The sequence below is a fragment of the Eschrichtius robustus genome, chromosome 2 (assembly GCF_028021215.1).
Source record: "Eschrichtius robustus isolate mEscRob2 chromosome 2, mEscRob2.pri, whole genome shotgun sequence".
NCBI lineage: Eukaryota > Metazoa > Chordata > Mammalia > Artiodactyla > Eschrichtiidae > Eschrichtius > Eschrichtius robustus.
Window position 1 is genome coordinate 11604040 of NC_090825.1, and position 21237 is coordinate 11625276.

General features: G+C 37.5%; 1 protein-coding gene across 10 annotated transcripts in view; it reads right to left on the reverse strand.

Moving 5' to 3' along the window:
* The window catches only part of DNAH5 (dynein axonemal heavy chain 5), a 246554-nt gene that overhangs the window by 98232 nt on the left and 127085 nt on the right, over positions 1-21237 (reverse strand). For all 10 annotated transcript variants that reach the window (XM_068535147.1, XM_068535146.1, XM_068535148.1 and 7 more), the window contains 10 exons: positions 18999-19177; positions 18420-18607; positions 17890-18084; positions 14903-15037; positions 13958-14065; positions 11867-12020; positions 7050-7196; positions 4508-4749; positions 1849-2025; positions 1211-1412 (listed from right to left, as the gene is read on the reverse strand). In XM_068535147.1, coding sequence (XP_068391248.1) covers positions 1211-1412; positions 1849-2025; positions 4508-4749; positions 7050-7196; positions 11867-12020; positions 13958-14065; positions 14903-15037; positions 17890-18084; positions 18420-18607; positions 18999-19177 — 1727 coding nt within the window. The remainder of the gene's footprint in view (positions 1-1210; positions 1413-1848; positions 2026-4507; positions 4750-7049; positions 7197-11866; positions 12021-13957; positions 14066-14902; positions 15038-17889; positions 18085-18419; positions 18608-18998; positions 19178-21237) is intronic.

Consider the following 21237-nt stretch of genomic DNA (forward strand, 5'->3'; position numbering starts at 1 on the left):
TTATAATGAGCAGACTTCCTTGAATCTCACGAAGCCATCTTCCAAAAACTCCCCACAAAGTAAAATTCATTAAATTCAGACATCTAAGTATTTCAGTATGTGTTCGCTGAGTCAAAATTTCCCAAGAAACTATTCCCAAAGTGGTAATATTAGGAAATAGTAAGAAGTATCTTGGAATTTTCTTTCTAAACATGTAGGTTTTCAATAACAAAAAGTGTGTATAAAAATACAGGACAGGGGACTTCCCTGGTGGCGCAGTGGTTAAGAATCCACCTGCCAATGCAGGGGACACAGGTTTCATCCCCTGTCCAGGAAGATCCCACATGCCACAGAGCAACTTAGCCCGTGTGCCACAACTACTGAGCCCACGTGCCACAACTACTGAAGCCCGCGCGCCTAGAGCCCATGCTCCGCAACGAGAGAAGCCACCGCAATGAGAAGCCCGTGCACCGCAATGAAGAATAGCCCCCGCTCGCCGCAACTAGAGAAAGCCTGCGCGCAGCAACGAAGACCCAAAGCAGCCAAAAATAAATAAATAAATAAATAATTTATTAAAAAGAAAAATACAGGACAGTGATAGTCATATGTACCTAAAATCACTTTTCATTACGTACTTCCCTAACTGTAAAACCAGAAATAAAACATCCTAGGACGCCATATATAAATATTACGTATATTTGTACTTCATATATGTGTATATATGTACTTTATATATATGCATGCACATTTAAATAAACTTAAAGTATTGCAATACATGCATAGATACAGATGTATAGATATACACACCTATTTCATAAAAATATACCTCATACTTTGTCATTTTTTTATAAGTTGCTGATTACATCGAACGAATGGCTGAAATGGATCTGATTTGGTGATTTTTTAAATTTGTTTTTATTTCATTAACAGTTCAGTACACGATATATTTAAGAAGAAAATGTGCGTTTGGAACTCAATTGAAATAAATATTTGAAAAAGAAACAACTGACTCTCTTTCATACACACATAAACATTTCCATTTCAATTTTACAGCCAAGAGTTTTAATTACCATTTAGAAATATAGATGATAGCTAGCTAGCTAGCTAGCTAGATGATAGATAGATAGATGATAGATGATAGACAGACGATAGGTAGATAGAGTGTAAATATTAGCCATTTTGGAAAAAACTGGTCCCATGTGTGATGGATGGATAGAAGAGAGGGGCTCACCATCAGATGCGACGAAATAGTCAAACATGGTGTCGTCAGGCCCTGCTAGAGGCGGCAGGTCCAAGGCCAGCCTCTCCTGGGAGCGCAGCCAGTGCTCCATGCGGCGCCGGCCATCCAGTTCCAGCACTGCCCCAACGCTCCACATCAGGGAGAAGACGTAGAGTCTCCCCAGGTGCTCCGGCGTGACCTCCCCGCCTTGCTCCTGAGCACGAAAGAAACTTTTCTTTTACTTACTTAATTCTCAAACCAAAACTTGGCTTTGACATTTTAATGAAAATAGCAAAGATCTAAAAGGGATAACAGTTTTCCCCCAAAACAAGAACGAGGGAAAGATGAATAAAACTGGAGAACAAATGCAGAACTGATCTCTGGGAATACCAAGCTGGTCTCCAAAATAAATTTTGAATGCTTGTTAGACGACTGAGAACCCGCCCCTAATCCACAAATCTGTGGTTTGCTTTGTGGGAAAAAAAAAAAAAACAACAGAGAAATGAAGGAAAAACACAAAATATGCAGTGTCCATGTTTGAAACCTCCCCACTTCCCCATGGTTCTAAGAATCATGTTCAAATATCACAGACTCTGCACAGTACGGCTCAGCTAAAAGGAGAGAGAGTTCTAGAAAGTTGAGCTATTTACCTTGGAAGGGATCAGGCCTTGAAGCACGTTGATGCTTTGCATGATCACAAAGGCCTCCAGCATCTCCATCTGGTGTTCTAAGTTCTGAATACTGAAGTGATACAGGTCTGGAAACGACTCGGTGTACAGCTGACGAAGAATTTCAGCTTCTTGAGGCGAACGTTTTTTAAGAAAACCCTGTTGGTTGGCACATGAATGCATTAATTAAATTTATTAGCACACCAGAAAAATGGCCATTTTTGGACAAAAGTTTTCTAAATATCGGTTAACAATAATAATAATAATATCTAGTGATTATACTGCACTTCTGATGTACCAGACCTTGATATAAATTCTTTCATGTATTACCTCATTTAATGCTCAAAACAACTCTGTGAGGTAGGAACTGTTATTATCCTTTTACAGATGAGGAAACTAAGGCCCAAGGAGTTTAAGCAACATGCCCAGGATCCCACAGCTGGTAGATGTCAAAATTCAAACCCAGAGTCTGATTCCAACATCCCTACGTTCAGCTACTACACTACACATAAGCTCAGGTCTTGAAGCCAAGATGGAGGGAAAAGTCTTCGGCTCTTGATTAAAATATGCTAGGAGAAAATGAGGAGGCATATACGTGGAAATAACTTAGAAAAAGAAAAAGGAATGAAAGATGAACAAAGGAAATCCATCCCCAGATTTTTCAAACTAGGAAACAAAGATTTATGACAATTTTATTTCTTCTAATTTAATGAATAACCAATGTAGAAAAAATATCAAAGAATACTCAGGAAAATGGGGGATTTAGTCATTTGGAAACCCAATATTAGGAAACTACATGTGATTCATAACAAAATACCACTTAACACACAATATTTTCTTCAGGTGAGGAAAGTTCCCTTGGCATCAAGAGATCAGGTCATTCTTAGAGATTCTGAACAGAAGCAATAAAATGTTGATTCTCAATCATCCATCATTTCACGGATTCAGCATGATTGCACAGCGACAAAAAGGAAACATAGATAGCACTTTCAAGTTGATGGTGCTATGTAATCAGCGTGGCTCACAGAGGCTCGTGGATTCCCATGAACACAACTTCCCCATTGGTCTGCCCTCTAATAGTTCTCTCAGAGCTGCCCTGCCCTGCTCTAAACACCTCCAATCTTGTGAGTCTTGCTTCTTGCTAACCATTTGTAAGCAACTTAGCGTTAATGTAAAGGCCTTATTCAGCCTCAGCATGGACAGAATATAATAGAAGCTCATTTCATAAATAGCAAACTGTAAATATTCATTAGCTAATAGTGTAAAAGTATTGTTTAAAAGCCTTTGTGAATTTAAAGCATTTGGGGGAAAATCACAAATTCATTTTCACTTGGAGTTTGCCGCATCTGTGGTTACCAAGGCTGAATCCACTGTGGTACTTTAAAAAAAAAATTTTTTTTAAACAATAACTCCTGCACCTTCCTCCTCAGAGATTCTAAATTGATAGATTGAGGTGTGACACAGTCATCTGTATTTTAAAGAACTGTCATTGGTGATTATTCTTGCAAAGCCACGGTTGAGAACTCTTGCTCTGTATTCTTCTTAAAGGATGGATAATTTAACTGTGAAATCTGAAATCTTCAGAAGCATTTTTAGTGACATATCCAACTGTACTTCAGTATCATTTTGCCTTATAATCCCCTCCTTCTTCACATCTTCATCTACTTGATTTAAAATATGAATTCATAAGTTTTCAATCAAAATTATCTCCAAAAAACTTATGTAAATGAAAATAATAATTTGACCAACAATGTCAAAAAAGATTTTACAGGTGGCTTGTCTAATAAGCATTCTGCCTTACACTATAATATTTATTTAGTAAAATATCTAAGTATGCAAGGCATTCAATTATAATCTTATGATAATCAACATACTCTAACATACATTGGTAGTAATAAAATAATATACCTTATCATGAATTGAAAAGATATTATCTGAAATATTAATTCCAAGTGCAAACTTAAAACTAACGTTATGACTATTGAATCTCATAAAAATTCTTTATATGAATTTTAATAAATTGTCTTCTTCGAGTTAATATTCTAAGACAGTTGCTCCCAAATTTTATGTGAATGAGTACTTTTTTTAAATATCATGAATCCCCAAAGTGATACCATTAAATTTTCCTTATTCACTCACAGTTTGGTGGGATTATTTTTTTTTAATATTTATTTATTTATTTGGCTGCGCTGGGTCTTAGTTGTGGCATGCAGGCTCTTAGTTGCGGCACGCGGGCTCTTAGTTGCGGCATATGGGATCTAGTTCCCTGACCAGGGATCGAACCCGGGCCCCCTGAATTGAGAGCTCAGAGTCTTAACCACTGGACCACCAGAGAAGTCCCTAGTGGGATTATTGATTCACCTAGGCCTTGCAATTATTCCCCAGCCCACGGGGTGTAATTCACAGGTCTAAAATTATTAGAACTGAAGAACCCTGAGCACTGAAGAAACCTGTAAGGGACAACCTGGGCTGAGGGTCCCAGAGCATTCAAGGATCTTCCACAAACATCAGCATTAAAATGCAATTACACCAACAGGTCTGCAGAAAAATCAGCGCACACTCTAAAAGAATGCTAAAGGATCTGTTTCCCTCTTTAATTATACCAAAAAAAAAAAAAAAAAAAAAAAGATTCCAATCATACCTCAAGAATAGGACTCCAATCAAGGACAGAAGAACTCATGAAAACCATCCCATTTCTTGAGACAGTAGCAGGCGAAGCGTTGTCAATGTTATGAGGTTCGAAAACAATCTTGCAGTTTGGAGCCATGGGAATCCGATCACCATTGGCAAGGGTTAGAGTTTTGTTATCGTCCAAAACGGAATTCAGATTTTCAATCCAGATGGCATCTACTGGCCCGTCAAGAACTATCCAGATATGCTCCCCTAGAACATCCCACCAAGGGCAGGGAGAAAAGCATACATACACATATATGCATATCTACATAACTACTATGCTTGAAGAAGTACTATAATTTGATGTAATTTTCATTAATTTTTAAATAAAGCTTTGATCTAAATGATTATTGTATTTTGTCACCTAGGACTCTTCCTGTTCTTTATATAGCAGTTGTTTAAAGCCCATAATCAAGAAAAAGTCATTAGTTCATTGAACAGATATTCCTTGAGCACCTTCTCTGTATCAGCACAGTTCAAGGGATATTGTGATAAAAAAGACAACATCCTGCCTTCACAGAGCTGACTTCCTACGGGGTAGACATGACAATCAAACCAATATGCAAAGAAATATATAAGAAAAATTCAGCAGGATAAGAGGGCGAGGCATTTTAGATAAGGTGGTCAATGAAGTATTTCTGGAGGAGAATGAAGTGATGTAAAGATCTAGAGCTAGAATTTTTCAGGCAGTGGAAACAGTAGTTGCAAAGGTCCTGAAGTGGGTACAAGCTTGGGGTGATCATGTTCCAGGAACAGCAGGAAGTCAAACCTGGTTAGAAAGAAGAAGGGAAGGGGGAAAGGGATGTGAGTGATGTCAGAAAGGCAGAGCCACGGAACCCATTCTGGTCTGCACACGTTTAGTCTGAGATGTCCAACAGCCCATAGAGCTGTTGAGTTGGGAATTCAAGGGCTAGAGATTAAAATGTAGAAGTCATCAGCGTAGAGATGGCATTGAGAACCATGGCCTGGGTAAGTTTCTTCTGGATCATAAGTATAGATAGAGACAACAGGTCTGAGGACACAAGCACTTCAATGTTCAGATTTCTGGTAGGGTCTCCTCCACTGCTTCCTCCCTCTGGCTGACCTCTCAGTGAAACAGAAGTAGGAGGCGAGTCAGCCGGTAAGGTATCCCTGAAGTCAAGTGGTGGAAGGGTTTCAAGAATAAGACTGATTAACTGTGCCAGATGCTACTGAGAGCAGGGTTATACTGAGAATCGATAGAATGTCCAACAGAAACGCCCTTGTAAATGTAGGGATTCAGTTTAATAGTTACTCTTAATTTCTTAACCACTATTTACTCTTACTTACCAACACCATGACCAGGTTTGTAGTTCTAATTTTTATCTCTAATGTAATAACTGTGGAATATTCTAAGTCAAATCAAATGCTATGAAATTCCTAATCGTGCTCATTCAATTAGCAGTTTAAGTAAAATGATGATTTGATCACCAGAGTCCCTGTGATAGAAAAAGTATACGTTGCCTTTCTAAAAAGGACTTAAGAAAAAACCTCTCTAGGCACCTATTTTTTAAGGTAACATTTGGTTACTGGATCTGTGTTTACACAGGATTACTAGAACAAATCAGACACAAAATTTTATTTTATTCCCGTAAAACAACAGCAATTTCTAATATGAGCATGCTTTAGAAATGAAGCGCTTTCTTTTCTCTTTTAACAATTGGTGTCGGGTTGATCAGCCACATTCCCTCAAAGAGAACATCAGTGGTGCCACTTCAGACGTTTTTCAACAGAACACTGTTGCCCAAAGTATGGACTCGTGAAGTAAGCCCAAATGTCTTGTCCTCCTCCTATATTCTTATTTGTCCCTGCAATTGCTTGCACTGTGCCTTTCTCTTACTCATTCAGGAGTGAGAGGAGAATTGATATCACCTCTTCCATCTGAGCTTATTTTCTGGGACCATTGGGCTCAAGTCCCTAAGTAAGAGAATATTCAGAGTGAATCACTAGCCCTTAAGGAGTGTGTTTAAACAAAACACAAACACCCATGTATATCTAAAAGAGAATAATTTGTTAGACTTCATTTTTTGATATACACAATTTTCTTTCCAAAGAAGCCCATTTCCTCCCGTGATTTTATAGGAGAATCGGTTTTCTAAAAATAGGCCATACTTAAACAAGAGTACCATTTTTTAACTCTTCAGTGAAAACAGTGATGATGAAATCACTTGAATACAGTACTATCAATGTTCCTTAACGGCTTTTTCTATCTATTTTATCCTAAGTTTTCACAGGAATATAGAAATATTTTTTCAAAAGGAAAATAATTCCCTTTGTAACCAAAAAAAATAGGGGGGGGGGTGGTATTTTAAATACACTAATCAGTCATTTCAGTATTTCAACATTCACAAATATCATACTGATTTTATGAGTTCTTGGTCTAGGATAAGATATTATATGGAGACTACAGTTGTTCTACTAATTTTAAATAGCCACAAAGGATGTTATTTAGAAGTACATGTCAAAAATTATACTGGTAATTCATCTTCTACCTTTCTTAGCCCTCAATGTTTTCCTCCAAAGAGTAGAAAATATCCCATCGGTCCAATCATTCGTTGCCACGTCAAGCCGACCAAACATCTGTGGAGCCGTCATCGCTTTGGGATTCATCCTCATTTCCCTGTGTGGTTTTCCACAATCTATACCAAGTAAATACAAATTTTAAACAACTCCCATGTAGAATGAACCATCATTAGGTAACATTGCACCAATTTGCAGTGTACTGTCAGCAGGTGTTCAAAACATGAAAAAATGCAAAATTACATTGAAAATACATGTCTTACTGCATTCCAAGTTATCATAATTACCCTCATTATATTTTATTGACTAAAGCACTTTTTATCTTCTGGAAAAGAAAATTGCATGTTACATAAGGGGGAAAATGCTACCATGCTGGAAGTGATGAAGGAATTAATGTAGGATGGAAGTTCTTCAAATTTCACAGCTCAAAAATCTTTTGGTTTATGGTGTATTAGATTAACTCTTATATCTGAAATGTCCCTTAAAGATACCTGATTCTCTCCATTAACAGCTTTGATTTGCTGAGATATGGTCTTGCTCATCTGGAAAAAAATCAGCTAAACTAATGTTACAAAAATCAAGGATTTTTCTTCTGTGGTCAGCTTCAGAAAAGGTATTCAAATCTTTCAAACCCTAAAACTATTCTTAAATAAGATGGATTCTGTACATAGGGGATGGTAGTTACTACGTAAAAAATTGAAGAATAAGATTTAAAGTATATTATACGTGGAATCTAAAAAAATGGTACAAAAGAACTTATTTACAAAACAGAAATAGACTCACAGACATAGATAACAAACTTACGGCTATCAAATGGGAAAGGGTGGGGAGGGATAAGTTAAGAGTTTGGGATTAAAATATACACACACTACTATATGTAAAATAGATAATCAACAAGGACCTACTGTATAGCACAGGGAACTCTGCTCAATATTCTGTAATAACCTAAATGGGAAAAGAACTTGAAAAAGAATAGATACATGTATATGTATTAACTGAATCACTTTGCTGTACACCTGAAACTAATACAATATTGTAAAATCAACTGTATTTCAATTTAAAAAGTTTAAAGATTTAAAGTATAAAATCATAAAAATAGAGGCTAAAATATTACATACTGTGTGAAAGATTGACAAACACAGGCACACATACATAGATATGTAAACTGGAAAAGGTGTTACATTAAAACCTATCTAGAAAATTAGAGAATAGTTCTCTTTTTCCAAAATCACAAAAAGAATCAGGGTAATTATTTACAATGTTTTACAGTGCTGAAATTCAACTTGGTCACAGGTCAGCTTTTTCAATACATGATATCCGCAAGACTGGCAACATTTTTTTAAAAATCTAATCACACTTTACAAAAGGCCAGCAACATCTTCAAATGTATCATAGGTGAAAACTGGACTTGGTCTGTTGCCCATACAAGAGAAACTATCAAAAATTATTTCATTATGGTTGTAGGTAGAATTGTATCATTTTCATTTAAAATACGATACCATAACATTTTTATAAGAGCACTCTAAGGGAAAATAAAAAGGTTGACTTTTTAAATGTTGGTTAAACTAATTCCTCTTAATTCTTCTCCTAGGCATTTCTTGACTGTCCTGTTCACTCCACCTTCATGGACTCTGCCCCAGAGTAAGCACCCTTTTCTTGCTGTCACCTTCTTAGGACCTCCTTATGGAAGTTCCCAGACAGCCCCTCCGGTCCCAGTCTATTCTCTACGCGGCCACCGGATGGTCTTCTACACACAGGGCTAATCACACCACTCCCCAGCTCTATGGCTTCCCATCACCCACAGGATAAAATCTCGGTATTTATTGTGACTTACAAAGCTTCTCATGCCATGCCCTCTGTACTAATTTGAATTCCCCCTGGAAGCAAAGCCTGAGACAAAGACATGGGAACTGAGAGTTTGGATTCAGGGGAAAGAGAGAGCGAGACAGAAAAGGAGACAAAGCCAATAAAGGGCTCGTTGGTGAGCTGGTCACAGATGGAGTGTCCCTCTAAAAGACAGGGGGTGGGACATTTACCTTCCACTCTTTCCCTCATTGGTTAAGGGTATGGCTGTCTCAGGAGCATTAATTCTCACCCAACCCCTTCTTCCAGGCTGAGCCAGTTCTCTAGCTTCAAGGAAAGTCATAAGGCTGAAAAACCGGGGGACACCACTGGCATCTGGGGGAGAAACTCTCCAACAGCTGCATCTGTAGCAGGGGAGGGCCAAAGGGATGTGGCCCTGGGCACCAAGAGCATCTGCTCTACCTCCTCATCTCCCCCACTCCCACAAATTAGATTTCATCCATGCCAGGGAGCTTCTCCAGGCATATCATGCTCTCGCCAGCCCCTCCTGCCTGCTCAGCCTCTTCATTCTGCTAAGAATGCCTTTTATCCAGCTGCTACTCAACCCGCAAACCTCAGATGAAGTAGCACCTGCTCTGTAAGCCTTTCTAGAATCCCTTAGAAAGGTTTCTGATCTCCTTTGCCTCTGCTCACATCATAATTGTCCAAATCTTCCTCATGTCCAATCTTCCATGCTGAGTTACAATTATCTGTGTCACTACACTACACTGTAAACTCCTTAAGGACATGGCCCTTTTTTTTCATGCCTGCTTTCCCATTTCTAGTACAGAACCTCAAAGTACAGAACATCAAAGATATTTGATGAACAAATACATGATGAATAAGGGAACAAATAACATACATGGGTCCTGCAGAAGTTCAACCCAATTACTTTCTCAATCTTTTGGATAATCAAGGTTCTCAGTAAAAAACAATGTCATTTAATATAACAAATGTTTACCCTACATACTAAAACCAAGAACAGGTTAATAAACAGCAAATAGTCTAATAATTTATTCATCTTTGCAAAGAACTTCTCCAAAACCAATGATGCCATATTGATTACATCATTTAGACATATTATACACAATGTATCTCTATTGTTTAATATTTAGTACTCATTTTGTTCAAGTCATTGTACCCAGTGCATTTGTAGTTCATTGTTAACAGAAGGCAGCTTCATAACAACAACAAAAGTATCTTTAAGCATAATTTGAGAAGGAGAATACATCATTTTAATGCTATGTAAAAATCCCAAAGCAGAACCTTAATAGTACACATGAAAACTACGTGGTAACTTTTGCAGGTGTGACCTCTCAGTTTTGGTGGAGGTAGGTGCTAGCTGAGAGCATAAGCCTGTCTCAGTGTGAAGACCCCCTGGTAGAGTCCTGACGTACAGAATTCACTTCGTCCCATAGCTGAGGAAACTGAGACTAAATCTAATGCGTGCAGCACCCTAGAATAAATACAGACCATGGTCACCAACCAATATCAATGCATTGGGGTTCCATGAGCTGACTGGAAACCCAGTCAGGCAGCTTTTCCTTGTGGGACAATGTATGATGCATTCTAACAGCCAAAGTTCTGTGAAATTTTGGAACTGCCATGGCTAAGGGCTGCGAATACTTTTAAGAAGGAAGTTGTCAATGTCTAGTCAGAACCAGAGAATACAAGAATAATCACGAAAAAGGCAATGCCCATTATCCTTAGATAACTTTAGGTTAGGGACTTAGATGTAAAACTTAGGGACATCTGGAAATTAAATACGTTTATTTCACTTCACAAGAAAAATATCTGATTCTGGGTGGGAAATTAGTTTATAATTAGGGTGATTTTTCAATACATAGAATTTAAGAGTTGGGATTAGAATTATATTGATTGAGGGGTAGCATCTTGTGTTAAGTCATAATTGGCAAATGGTATGGTTTACGGGGAAAATTCTGAGTTTTTCATCAATGGGCCCTGACCTTAATTTTGAGTCTCATCATTTACCATCTTTTTGACACTGAATATTTCTGAAGTTAAATTTTGACTTTTTTGTACAAAATGGGGATAATGATAGCCACATCTCAAGATCATTTTTAAAACTAAATGGCATAACATATGTAAAACATATAGCACAGTCCATAAAATCACTTTAAAAAAATGTTTTCCCTGAAGCATTATTCAGAAAAGCCAAGATATGGAATCAACCTATGTGCCTACCAATGGATGAATGAATAAAGAAGATGTGGTATATGTACACAATGGAATGTTATTCATCCATGAAAAATAAGGACATCCTGCCATTTGTGAAAACATGGAGGGAACTTGAGAGCATTATGCTAAGTGAAATGTCAGACAGAGAAAGACAAATACTGTATGATATCACTTGTATGTGGAATCTAAAAATGTCAAACTCAGAGAAACAGATTGTAGAATGGTGGTCACCAGGGACTGGAGGTGAGGGAAACGGGGAGATGTTGGAAAAGGGTACAAACTTCCAGTTATAAGATTAACAAATTTGGGGATCTAATGTACAGCATGGTGATTATAGCTAGTAATACTGTATCGTACAATTGAATGTTTCTAGGAAAGTAGATCTTAAGCGCTCTCATCACAAAAAAGAGACGGCTATTATGTGATACGATGGTGGTGGTAGCTCATGCTATGGTGATAATAATTTTGCAACATATAAATGTATCAAATCAACACAGTGTACACCTTTAAACTTGCACATGTTATGTGTCCGAATTATATTTGTATACAGTAAAGCTGGAAAAACAACGTTTTTCTCCTCTGTTCCATTAATGTACTGTGTTATCTCTAAAATCTACCCAGTAGTCAAAAAAGTAACATTCCCCTCCTGTGAGAATATGCTAACATACATCTACATTTGTGTCCCTCTTGGGGCATTCACGTGTGTCACAACAGTTTAAAGGTGTCTTCAGATTGACTGCCCCCTTACCGGCCATGGCGTTCAGCAAGGCGTGGATGCAGGTGGTTTTCCCTGCTCCACTAGGCCCCAGGGTCATCGTTCCATGCCGTACTCTCTGTGTTTCAAACAACTGGATGACTTTCAGTTTCCAAGGAGGATGGTTGATCAAACCAGCTTCTTCAACCTGAAAACATAACAAACCGCCCACACTGGGCCACATGAACAGATATCTGGCCTTATCATTGTGCTCAAAATAAGTATAGACATGGACCGAGGTTAGAGAAACGGGGAATTACTGTTACTGCATATGAGGTTTCAGTTGGGAAAGATGAAGAAAGTTCTGAAGACAGACAGTGGTGAGGTTTGCACAACACTATGAATGTACTTAATGCCACTGAACTGTACACTTAAAAGACAGTTAAAATGGTGCATTTTATGTCATGTGTTTTACCACAGTGAAATATATATATACTTTTGGCTGCACCGCAGGGCTTGTGGGATCTTAGTGCCCCAACCAGGGATGGAACCCGGGTGCACGGCAGTGAAAGCCCGAGTCTAAACCACTGGACTGCCAGGGAATTCCCTATAAAAAATACATTGCATAAAAAATATATATACATAGGCAAAAGCAGTCTGAACATAATCAAAATGATATCCCAGGCAAACAAGAAACACCTACAGTTGACTCTGGGAATTAAATACACTTATATTAACATTTTATTGCATGTACGTATTAGGAGCAACTTAAGAATAAAGGCTCAGGTATCAAAATGTATTTTAAATGTTTAATTTAAAAGATGATATTTAATTTAAAAGATAATTTCAAGCATACCAAGTTGACTGATAGTCCATGTCAATGTCAAGCCATCTTTATAAATCTTCTGGATAGTTTTTATCTATCAAACACATGTATGGAAGCTACGCCGCCAAACGCTATTCTGAGTTTAATCTTCTATGAGATTAGTACTACTGGTGTCTTCATTTTATAGGTAAGGAAACTGGGGCACAAAGAGACTAAGCAATCTATCCAAGATTATTAGTTGTTAAGTTATAGAGTAGGGATTGGAACCCAAGAAATTCAGCCCTATGGTCCATGCTCTTAACCATCATGCTATGCTTAAATTCACTATAAATGATGCTCTTATTTTTACTTAAATAATTTTGGCTAATAATCATGTATCATTTTATGCCATGTATTTTCTCTTCAGATTTTTCTTATGCTATAAATTACTAATGTAAGTCACTTTATAAATTCGTTTATACTTACCTTTTTAGGCAATGCTACATTTAATTTGGCCATATGATGAAGAAGCCATTTGCAAAATGAATGATCACTTTTACCTGACTAGGAAATTAAGATCTTTATACACTGATATTTAAAGGGGAAATGGCCCTAAAATACTACCATATTGATTTTTATTACAAATATCTTCAAAGAATTGAAATGCATTTTATAAATAGGAGCTAATCACCATTTCTATAAACATTTTTTTTTCAAAACTCTTTTTCATAGGAAAGGAAGTTGAGGCACAAGGTTTTCATGATTCATTTCCATTCCTAGGAAGACTATAAAAAGTTAAAGCTGCACCAAGTATCATGGGAAATCCAGACACCTAATGATACACTTAACATGATGGATCCCCCCAGAGCCCAAGGAAGAAATCACAAGTGATCTTGGGCCTGGGGAAAAAGAATGACAGCTAAGGAGCCACATGAGATCACTGCAAATGACACTCAGTAGCTACAGTCCTGAGACCAAAGCAATGTAGTAAACACCAGGGCCACAGAGAGAAACAAAACAAGCATGGGCAATGCAGCCGGCCAAGCTCCACCAGCCCCTGCTGACCCATCACATTTCATTGGGGATCTGGTGTGGAATGGTCTCCATCAATAATGGGGCCACTAGCACATGGCTAACTGGACCTGTAGCTGAGTGATGGTAGGAGACCCCCTGGGAGGAAAAGCTCTATCAATGGTGAGCAATGGCTTCTCTTAAAACTGTAGTCACAGCCTCAGTGTTGTTCTCGGAACCTGTAGATTTAGTCCACAACAGCTCCACTTGATTCCCATGAAGTTCAGATGAAAGGGACACTGTACTTGATGTCCTGTGAAATATATTACCTGTCTACTTATTGCCATTTCCAGTTCAGGGTAACCGGCCTTGTCCAGAAGAATATTTGGGAAGAGATCTTCAATCAAACTCAAAAATAAGGGTTCGTCCTCATCAATCTCAGAAAGAAAATAAAGGGAAATCAGACCAAATCTTTTGGCATAAACATGGCAATAACAGATAAACTGAAAATGTCCAATACAGCCCAGATTACTTTGTCACAAACAGTAATAAATAAAATATCACCTCCACTGAAGTTGAGAAATATTTTCATCATGTTTACTAAATTAAAAATTAGTTTTTTAAAAAGGGGGGTGGGGGCAGAAGAGAAAAAAAAAAAAAAAAGGAAGGAAATAGAAGGGAAGAAAATATTGCCTACATGACAACCTTTCCATAAAACAACCAGATTGGGGAGTTTACTAAAAAACCTACAATTTCTCATTTAACTTAAAAATAATTTTTGTAACTGCGAATAGTGGCAAATTCATGAATTGGAATTTGGTTCATACTCTTATTTTGAAATAAAAATATATCATTCTGTCATCCCGTACATGGATCCACTGATACTGGACAACTGATTGTTCAGTCTCTACTGTGAAATCACAGAATGTGAAATTGTTACACACTTGTAAAATTCACATACAATTTCCTTCCAAGGTGTACTTTAACGAAGGTGAAAGGGATTTTAGCTCTACAGCACAAAAATTTCAAGGTATTTGGAAATGTAAGATGTGGATTTTTAAAAATCCATTTTAATTCTATTGGAATAGATATGTTAGACTAGAAATGAGTCACCACAAAAATTGCTCCTGAAAAAATGTAATTTAAAGTTATGCTCTATGTATTTATCTGATAATTAAGCATTTTAAATGAGCACTTTAAATAAATATTTCTAATCTCATTTGTGCTTAAACTGAAATTTAAATGGGTGGAACATTTCCATCTGTGACTCTTACCAGTTTGGAAAGATTCATATCTCGTAGTACACGCATGACAATTGTGGACTCTGTATCCGTGGGGTTGGCTCTTTTGGCTGCTCCCAGAGTTCGCAGAACAGACAGAATATTACGCAGACCAAAGTCATAATGTATCTGAAGAATATGAGGTACACTGGGCTTATTTTCAATATTAACTTACCCATAGAAACTGTACAAATTTGACAAAGGCATAATGAATGCTGATTTTTCCTTTAGAAAATTTGTACAGTTAGTGGGGCAATAAATTTTTTTATCAACAGATTATTTTTTTTAGCAAATGGAGAATACCCAAAAGAATCCTCTCCTGTACCATCATTAATTTAAGCCCTTGGATCAGAACTAATAGATCCTGACAGAGACAAAGGAATAAATTTCCTCCTGGAGATACATGACCCCTTGAGCCCTTCTTAACCAATCATCCATAAGAAAATTTCCTCATATCTTGAAAGCTAAAATTCTGAACCAGAATTAAACTGCGACCTCACTCATGAACATCATATACGTTTAAAAGACAGGGGTATTGAGGAGAAAGAAAAGTAGCTACATTCCAGGATTACCTAGAGGGGGAAACAATAAGGACAAATCAGAACGTCAAACCCCCAGCTTTGTTGTCCCCTTGATAGGTATTTATAAAAAGCTCAATCATGCCAAATTTCAGCACATATAAAGTGAATAGTTAAAAACCAATTATCCAACCACTATACGAGAGAGTATTCCTGGCAGTTGGTCAAACAATTTAAAATAAAACTACCATATCATACAGCAATCCCACTTCAGGGAATATATTCAAAAGAATTGAAAGCAGAGTCTCAAAAAGATATTTAAACACTCATGTTCATAGCAACACTATTCACAATAGCCAGGAGGTGGAAGCAACCCAAATGCCCATTGACTGATGAATGGATAAACAAAACATGGCATACATGTAAAAATAAGAATGTTTTTCAACCAGGAAAAGGAAGCAAATATAATACTATCACATGCTACACCGTGGATGAAACTTGAGAATATTATACTAAGTTAAATAAGCCAGTCACAAAAAGACAAATACTGTATGGTTCCACTTATATGAGCTATCTAAAGTAGCCAAATACATAGAAACAGAAAGTAGAATTGTGGTTACCAGGGAATGGGGGGAAGGGAAGAGTGGAGTTGTTTAATGGGTATAGAGTTTCAGTTTTGCAAGACAAAAAAGTTATGGAGATCTGTTTCACAACAGTGTGAATTTACTTAACACTACTGAACTATACGCTTAAAAATGGTTAAGATGATAAATTTAATAGTTTTTAATCATAATTCTAAAAACCTATAGGGAAAAAAAAACATTACCTGCTAATTGGGAGCAGTATGCATCACTTAATACCAATCGTTTGGAGGATAGAGCACATAAAAATATTCAGACCGAGTTCCTGCCTTCAAGGAGTTTAAATTCTAATTGTGGCAATAAAATAAAAATATGAGCAAGCTTGCATAAAAGTACAATAACAATGACTTGAAAGTACTGGTGAGTGGAATTAATTAAGGAAAACTTATCAGCATTAGACTCAGTTAAATCTGTGGGCATGAAGTGAGATTCACAGAATGCTCACCAAGGGATCGGCATGGGGCCAATTGTTTTGTACACATGGACTCATTTCATTTCCCTTGTGACCTTGTGACCTTGTGAACAAGGGCAATAGGAGTGAAGGAGGAGAAATGAAACTAGAGAAGAAGAGGGCAGGAGTCAGTGATGTGGGAGTTTCTCTACCTGCAAGAAACAGCAGGGAAAAGGGAAGAATCAGTGAGTAAAGGCTGCAATAATCAGAAGAAACCAAGAATGTTTTGAGTGAGAATGGAATATAGTTGAACCTGTGGGTATAACCTAGATTCAAAGAAGTTTGGATTGAGAGGTTCCTCAAAACCATGAGGACACATGACATATATTATGATGAATGAACAGGTGAGATAAAAAGCAAACATCAACATTCATAACTCTTTGGCTCTTAAGTCAGTTCAGATAGTGTTAACTTCATTTCTATGCCTTAAATGTTAATTTCTTCAAATGTACTTAGTAAAACTATGCATGTAAAATTGTTTTTGCCATGATACAACTTTCTACTTTGTATATATGAGGTACCTTGTCAACAACCCCAGTCCACAACTTTTTTTTAATTTTTATTTTATATTAGAGTATAGCTGATTTACAATATTGTGTTAGTTTCAGGTATACAGCAAAGTGATTCAGTTATACATATACATATGTGTATTCTTTTTAAGATTCTTTTCCAGTGTAGGTTATTACAGAATATTGAGTACAGTTCTCTGTGCTATACAGTAGGTCTTTGTTGTATACCTATTTTATATATAGTAGTGTGTATATGTTAATCCCAAACTCCTAATTTACCCCTCCCCCTGCCTTCCCCTTTGGTAACCATAGGATTGTTTTCTACATCTGTGAGTCTATTTCTGTTTTGTAAATAAGTTCCTTTGTATCATTTTTTTAGATTCCACATGTAATTGATATCATATGATATTTGTCTTTCTCTGCCTGACTTCACTTAGTATGATCATCTCTAGGTCCATCCATGTTGCTGCAAATGGCATTATTTCATTCTTTTTTTATGGCTGAGTAATATTCCATTGTATATATGTACCACATCTTCTTTATCCATTCATCTTTTGATGGACATTTAGGTTGCTTCCATGTCTTGGCTATTGTAAGCAGTGCTGCAATGAACATTGGGGTGCACGTATCGTTTCGAATTACAGTTTTGTCTGGATATATGCCCAGGAGAGGGATTGTTGGGTCATATGGTAGTTCTATTCTTAGTTTTCTGAGGAACCTCCGTACTGCTTTCCATAGTGGCTGCACCAACTTACATTCCCACCAACAGTGCAGAAGGATTCCCTTTTCTCCACACCCTCTCCAGCACTGAATAAAAAATTTAAATATGCCTAAGTACATAGGGACCTTCAGAATGTCACACCTGCTTAGAAAGCTGCTCCTCACACAGCTTGTAGAGCGTGAAAAACTTCCTGGCCAAAACAATGTTGTCAATGAAGCCGCAACTAGCCAACTTCACCCTGATGATAATCTGTCGGTCAGGCACCATCATGGCCACGGAGCGGAAGTTAATCTTCAAGTTTTCAGGGAGTTCCTGCCGCCCAGCATAGCCAGGATTCTATACAGAAAATAAAACCCAAGGATGAATGACACAGTCATGGGGTAACAAGCGCAACACATCAGCATGATATTAAAAGATTCATTATGCACACACAACAAATCTGGAATGACAACCAGAAAATTCATTTACATATCTCACTCTCCTTTTCACTGGAGAGACTAAGTCATGAGTTATTAATATGAGCTCTGTTTAGCACCAAAGGTTTTCAAACAGGAGTGAAAATTACAATCCCAATTTCCATTCATGGAAAATAAGTGACATATGACCAGGGACATGTGTGAAAACTGTGGTAAGAAGGCTGAAGTTCAGTAGCTCTTCTTGTGGTTCCTTACCATAGTTAGAAAAAGCCCAAATTCAGGGTTCATAGTCACATTATCTCCATCAGTAAAAATAAAAGACTTTTTACGCTCCTTTTTACATGTCAGAATAATGGAAATCTGCTGGGCTGCAACGGAGAGAACTGGTAGGTCGATACGATTAAATTCATCAAAACAACCCCAGGATCCAGACTGAGCCAGTCCTTAGAACGGAAGTTAAATAGAAAATCCAATTAGTACATAATTTTGGAAAGTCAAAGAAAAAGAGCATTATGCAACTGCCAGGTCAAGCCACAGATAAGTTTGCTCAAACATAAAGTTGAACAAATAGATCATACATTACATGCCTCCAAAATAACTCACAATGTGACCCTTTATCTGTAAACGCCCAACCTGCAGGGATAAAGGAACATTACAAAGGCAAGTGATATTGACATTTGACCCACACAACACTGGTAAGATTCAGGTTTCCCAAAAAGTTTTACAAAGTTGGAAAATGACACTAAGATGTAGCCAATTGTTGAAAAATAAATCTTAACAAGATATTCCACCTTAGCTTAAATTTCTCATCAAATAAAAAAATATAACCATCACCTTTAAAAATCCGTCCAAGTCCTCGGAAATCCATCTGGTCCGAACAATTGAAAACCACGACGTATTTCCCAAGACATCGTCCCATATCTTTGGTCGTTTCTGTTTTGCCTGTTCCTGCTGGTCCAGCGGGAGCTCCCCCCATGCTCATTCCCAGAGCTTGAGCCAACGTGATATAACACCTGGAGGGGTAGAGAAATCGCTAGAACCACACCACTGGCATCTGGAAGATACTTCTGAGACATCACAGTGACATGATACAGGCACAAAATTGAAAAAAGGAAGATCCTGACCATTACCCCTACATAACCTTTCCAAAACTGCATCCTAAAATACACTTATCCTTATGGATATTAACATGTGTTGAGGAAAAAGGAGGGAGGGAGTGGTCTATGGTCAAATACGTTTGAAAACTCTTAAAAAGGTTCAACAGGATTTTTTATGATAATGTATATTCACAATCTCCAATTATGAAAAAGAGTACATAGCATTTCCAAAACTTATTTGGTAACTTTTTCACAGAAATCTACCAACATCTAAAGAAGAGTATTCTAGGAAACAGACTGGGGGCCATTATGTAGATTAATCCCCTTTTGTATCTAAGAGTCGATGATTTGATGAACTTGGAAACCAATGATCACGTGAGATTCAAATCATACATTGCTAAATAATCACACATTAAATCTATTTCTGGGAGCATCTACTAAACCTGCAAATACCTTCTACTGTATCTTACAGTATGATATTAACAAATAAAAGATTCTGGTGAGAGAATACAAGAATGCCTGTGCAGGAAAACAGCCGATAACTTGCTGATGAATTGATCAATTTCCCAGCATCACCCAGTGCCATAACAGGAGGTAATCTATAATGTAATGCAGTTTAGGGCTTTCTTACAGCTAAACTCTAAAGCATTCATCTGGAATTGAAAAAATTTTTCAAAGAAAATAAAGTGATTATCCAGCATGAAGTGTGGGAATGAGAAGTGAGCACACCCATCCGGAGGCGCTGTTAGTGGGAATGTAAATTGGTGCAGCCACTATGGAAAATAGTATGGAGGTTCCTTAAAAAACTAAAAACAGAGTCACCATATGGTCCAGCAATCCCACTCCTGGGCATACATCCAGAAAAGACGAAAACTCTAATTCAAAAAGATATGTGCACCGCACTGTTCACAGCTGCAATATTTACAATAGCCAAGACACGGAAACAACCCAAGTGCCCATCAACAGATGATTGGCTTAAGAAGATGTGGTGTGTGTACATATACACACACGCACACACAATGGAATATTACTCACTCACAAAAAAAAAAAGAAAAGAAATAGTGCCACATGCAGCAACGTGGATGAACCTAGAGAATACTGGTGAAGTAAGTCAGAGAAAGACAAATGCTATATGATATCGCATATGTGGAATCTAAAAAAAAAATACAAATGAATATATATACAAAACAGAAACAGACTCACAAACGTAAAAAAAAACTTACAGTTACCAAGTGGGAGAGAGAGGGAGGGACAAATTAGGAATATGGGATTAGCAGATACACACTACTATACATAAAATAGATAAGTAACAAGGATTTACTGTATAGCACGGGGAATTATGTTCAATATCTTATCATAACCTATAATGGAACATAATCTGAAAAAAAAATAACTGAAGCAATTTGCTGTACACTTGAAACTAACACAATATTGTAAATCAACTATACTTCAATTTAAAAAATTCTAGGGCTTCCCTGGTGGCGCAGTGGTTAAGAATCCGCCTGTCAATGCAGGGGACACGGGTTCGAGCCCTGGTCTGGGAAGATCCCACATGCCGCAGAGCAACTAAGCCCATGCGCCACAACTACTAAGCCTGTGCTCTAGAGCCCGTGAGCCACAACTCCTGAGCCTGTGTGCCACAACTACTGAAGCCCATGTGCCTAGAGCCTGTGCTCCACAAGAGAAGCCACCGCAATGAGAAGCCGGCGCACCACAACGAACAGTAGCCCCCGCTCGCTGCAACTAGAGAAAGCCCACGTGCAGCAACGAAGACCCAACACAGCCAAAGATAAATAAATAGATAAAATTTTTAAAATAAAAAATAAAAAATTCTAAACATAAAAAAAAAAAAGAAAGAATGAAAAACAATAGTCATAGTAACATTATGAATGATGACTAACACTTACTCAGCGGCAGGCCCAGTGCTGGGTCCCTACCTACATTACCTCTAGTCCACACAATGATTCCAGAAGAAG